At 34.3% G+C, this 3,711-nt stretch overlaps 1 protein-coding gene across 1 annotated transcript in view; it reads right to left on the reverse strand.

The window, feature by feature from the left end:
- The window catches only part of LOC119838005 (protein polybromo-1-like), a 22,522-nt gene that overhangs the window by 8,211 nt on the left and 10,600 nt on the right, over positions 1–3,711 (reverse strand). The window contains exons 11-16 of the mRNA XM_038363817.1: positions 3,324–3,503; positions 2,880–3,028; positions 2,244–2,362; positions 1,424–1,450; positions 538–651; positions 20–186 (exon numbers count right to left, since the gene is read on the reverse strand). Coding sequence (XP_038219745.1) covers positions 20–186; positions 538–651; positions 1,424–1,450; positions 2,244–2,362; positions 2,880–3,028; positions 3,324–3,503 — 756 coding nt within the window. The remainder of the gene's footprint in view (positions 1–19; positions 187–537; positions 652–1,423; positions 1,451–2,243; positions 2,363–2,879; positions 3,029–3,323; positions 3,504–3,711) is intronic.

Raw genomic sequence — 3,711 nt, forward strand, 5'->3', positions numbered from 1 at the left:
TGCGTGTGCGTGCACTCACTCGCCGGTCTCCCAGATGGTGTCGACCTGCGCGATGAGCTGCTTGCCGCCGTCGGTGACGACGTACACGTAGTCACCGGTCTTGATGACGCCGGAGCACACCGTGTTGTACTGCTCGTAGTACGTGTTCTCGTCGTCCGTGCCCAGGGGGTTGTACATCACCACGTCCTGCCGTCGCGTTACGTACATATTACATACATACTAATGCAATACGCAACTCATCATATCAATAATTCATAATTTTTTTTATTAAGATTTATTTTTGCTAATACGCTCTTTTGATAATACGCTCATTGCGGGCTTGGCCACCACGAAAACAAAATCAAATAGTATCAAAATCAAATTTGGAGGATTCTTGTTATAAAAAAAATAATGTCGATTCCTAGACTTGACAATCTGGGGAGATTGAATTCATCAAAGACCAAGATTCTATTTTACATCATGAATATGACATTTAAAAAATTTAATTGTGTCCCATACCTAATATCCCTATAATTTTAACATAGATAATCATCTCACCGGTCTTTCTTTTTCCTGAACATTTTCCAAGACCTCGAGCTCTGCCAACTCGTCTTTGTGCTTCTCGACTCTTTCGCGGAAAACTGATACTGTCCTGTTTGGCTCCAGTGGCACCTGAATGTAACAAAATATTACAATATTATATATTTTAATCCATAAATATATAATGAAGGGGCAAATTTTAATTATTTATCACAATATTAATAAATCAAAAAGGATTTAATTTGAAGATTACTAATAGTCCAATCAATTCAGCGTACTTAAAAATGGTCAATCTTCAAATGAGAGACGATAAGCTGAATTTTATTATACACCTTTTTGGTGTCTTAAATTAAAAGACTCCTAAAATCTGTAACCGCATCGTAACTTACTTTATGTTACAACAACAGTTCATAAAAACCACAGCAAATTATGCACGGTCTATTTTTTTTTTAACAGTAAAAAGGGGCAGTCCATAGCTTCTTTGTAGTCAGGTCGAGTAATAATTTAAAAATGAAGCGAAATAAATTCGTGTAATTCAGTAGCGGGTATCAGTATTAAGTTGTTTAAGAGCTTATGAATTTTAATAGTACGTAAAAATATTATATAAAAGCATTTTACAACATTAATTTATCTCAACACAACACTTACTATCACTACAGAAGTTTAAAACAGATGTACTTTAAACTCTTAGTTCATATTGCTTGCTAGCTGATCCTTACGAACATTGTTAAGTTCCAAAAAATATTGCCATTCCATATTAAAACATGTTATTAATAATAAACAAGTTTGTGCCCTTGCCACTCAGGAATAACGTAGTTTTTACTTGTGAAGGAATTATCCACTTTATTTCAGTAGGCATAGAGATTATTTCCTATAAACAAACCCAAAAACTTGCAAACTTTACCTTCTTTGTAATATTGGTCTTGTTAACCTTGCAAGCATGTCGAAAAACATTAATACTATCAATTTAATAGTTGTTTTTACAAGATTTAGAAGAAAAAGCCCGCAAAGATTGCGAAATTTTTTATGCATACCAACCCAAAAGCTATCACTTTTATTTCACTGGTATCACTCAAGGTTGGACTTTCAAAAACCCATAAAATGTTAATTTGCTCGTATCGATTCACCAAAATAAAATTGGATTGTAAAATTGTTGTACTTAAATCCATTCAGTAGTTTCGGCGTAATGCGCCGTCAACATGCAGACAGATAAGCAGACATTATTTGATGCTGATTTGGGTTCAGTATTGATTTCAGAATACCCTTCGAATAGATGCTATTTAAAATTCATAATCTTCAATATAAATCATTTGACAGAAAATTTTGTCGCTGGGTTTGATTTCCTATCATCAAAATAATTAGTATTTTTTATAGACATTTGGCACAGTGAAAATATTTATATCCTGGCCCCTTTATGACCAATTATACATTTTGAATTATAATATTATCTTTTCCCTATAACATAAGTCAATCTAGTTTACAATTCTGTTAAATTCAGTTTACAATAGAGAACTTTTCATTCATTCTAGCTTGATGCTAGAATGAATGAAAAGTTTCATTCATTCATCCTAGCTTGATGCTTTAGCTTCATTGAACGAAAACATCATACAAAAAAGCCAAAAAATAATTTACAGCTATACTTTTTGATTCTGATGAACTTTTATTAGTATACTGTGTTTATATATACATGTATAAAAAATACTTGTAATATATGCTCATATTACCTCTCTAGGCACAAGTGTGACCTCCTTTTCAGCCCCCTCCCAAACTTTGATCTTCTTGAACCAGCGATTCTTCGAATTGTATCGACTCTCGCACACGTACACGTCTTTGTCGGCGTAACCTGGATTAAAATATATGAAGGAAATTCATGTTAATTTACAAAATCATAAAATTAAGAAAGTAAACTAGACTATTGAAAGTACCTTCGACAATAAAACATATTTAGCCAAATAAATGCCCATCGAGAAAAGTTCAATACGTTTTTCTTAAATATTTGGTGTTACATTTTAATATTAATATGCTGATACTAAGCAAGGATTTTTGAGAAAAAATAAGAATTATTTATTAATATTATTATAAGTAGTATCATTTACACAAACAAAACTTAATTGAAAATTAAACACAATTAATTTCTATAGAAAAGGTTAGCGAATTTCCTGTAACGCCGACAGCAGATTCTAAAATTGAACCACATGATAAGAATTTCCTATCAAACACAAAAGAATCATGCCAATCGGTTGCAAGCCCATGGAGATATCCAATAACAAAACCAAAAAAAAAACCTAGAATCGAATTGAGAACGCCTACAATTTCGGAAACGTTAGTTAAAAATAGAATACATATGTTAAAGAGAGTACCTTCAGGTCTAAACTTGAAGTACTCCTTGACATTCATCACATAACAGCGTCCGATGACCTGGTCCAGGGGAATGCTGCGATGGGCCTCTGTTTTGAATACCTCTTGATGAAGGAACTTGCGCGTGCGCACGTGGAATGTTTCGTGTGGCCTAACATCAATTAAATATATAAAAAGAAACAAATTGCACTATAAATATATAAACATACTGCATTAAAAACAAGACATTTCAACAAAGCCTAATATACTCAATATCTTATATCATTTACCATAGGCTTATAAGTTTAGGCTTTCAGGGTGCAATGGCCCCTCTTCACTTAAATTATTTTTTCTCATGTAGTCTTTATTATCTTAGTAGCGAGCGGATAAGTCCTTCGAGCCGAATCTAACAGTCATCACGTCGTCATACACTAAATGGTCCTTCGAGCCGGATCTTATATACTCACCGATAGTACACGTTCACATAGGCCATCGGCATATGATCCGCATTGGTGAAGAGCCTCGCGATCTGCACTATGGAGGGCTCCCTCGCCCCTCTCTCCGCTTGCACGTACACGAACTCGCCCTTGCAGTACTGTGTTTGCGGCGGCGCACCGCCCGCGGGTAACGACTCGTCTGTACTTGACCTGATGGGATATAATAATAATTTTTATAGTAGTAGAAAAAAGGCAAATTGTTGTTTACTTATGAACCCAAATTAAGAAAAAAATAATTACCTTTGTACGTAATTACCTACCTCATTTCATATCAGGTGTTTGCGTTTTTAGATCGATGTAACTTCGCGATAAATGTGGATGACGATTAATTATAAAATACACCATCTCATATTGCTCT

Source organism: Zerene cesonia, chromosome 29 (genome assembly GCF_012273895.1).
Source record: "Zerene cesonia ecotype Mississippi chromosome 29, Zerene_cesonia_1.1, whole genome shotgun sequence".
In the NCBI taxonomy this organism is placed as follows: domain Eukaryota; kingdom Metazoa; phylum Arthropoda; class Insecta; order Lepidoptera; family Pieridae; genus Zerene; species Zerene cesonia.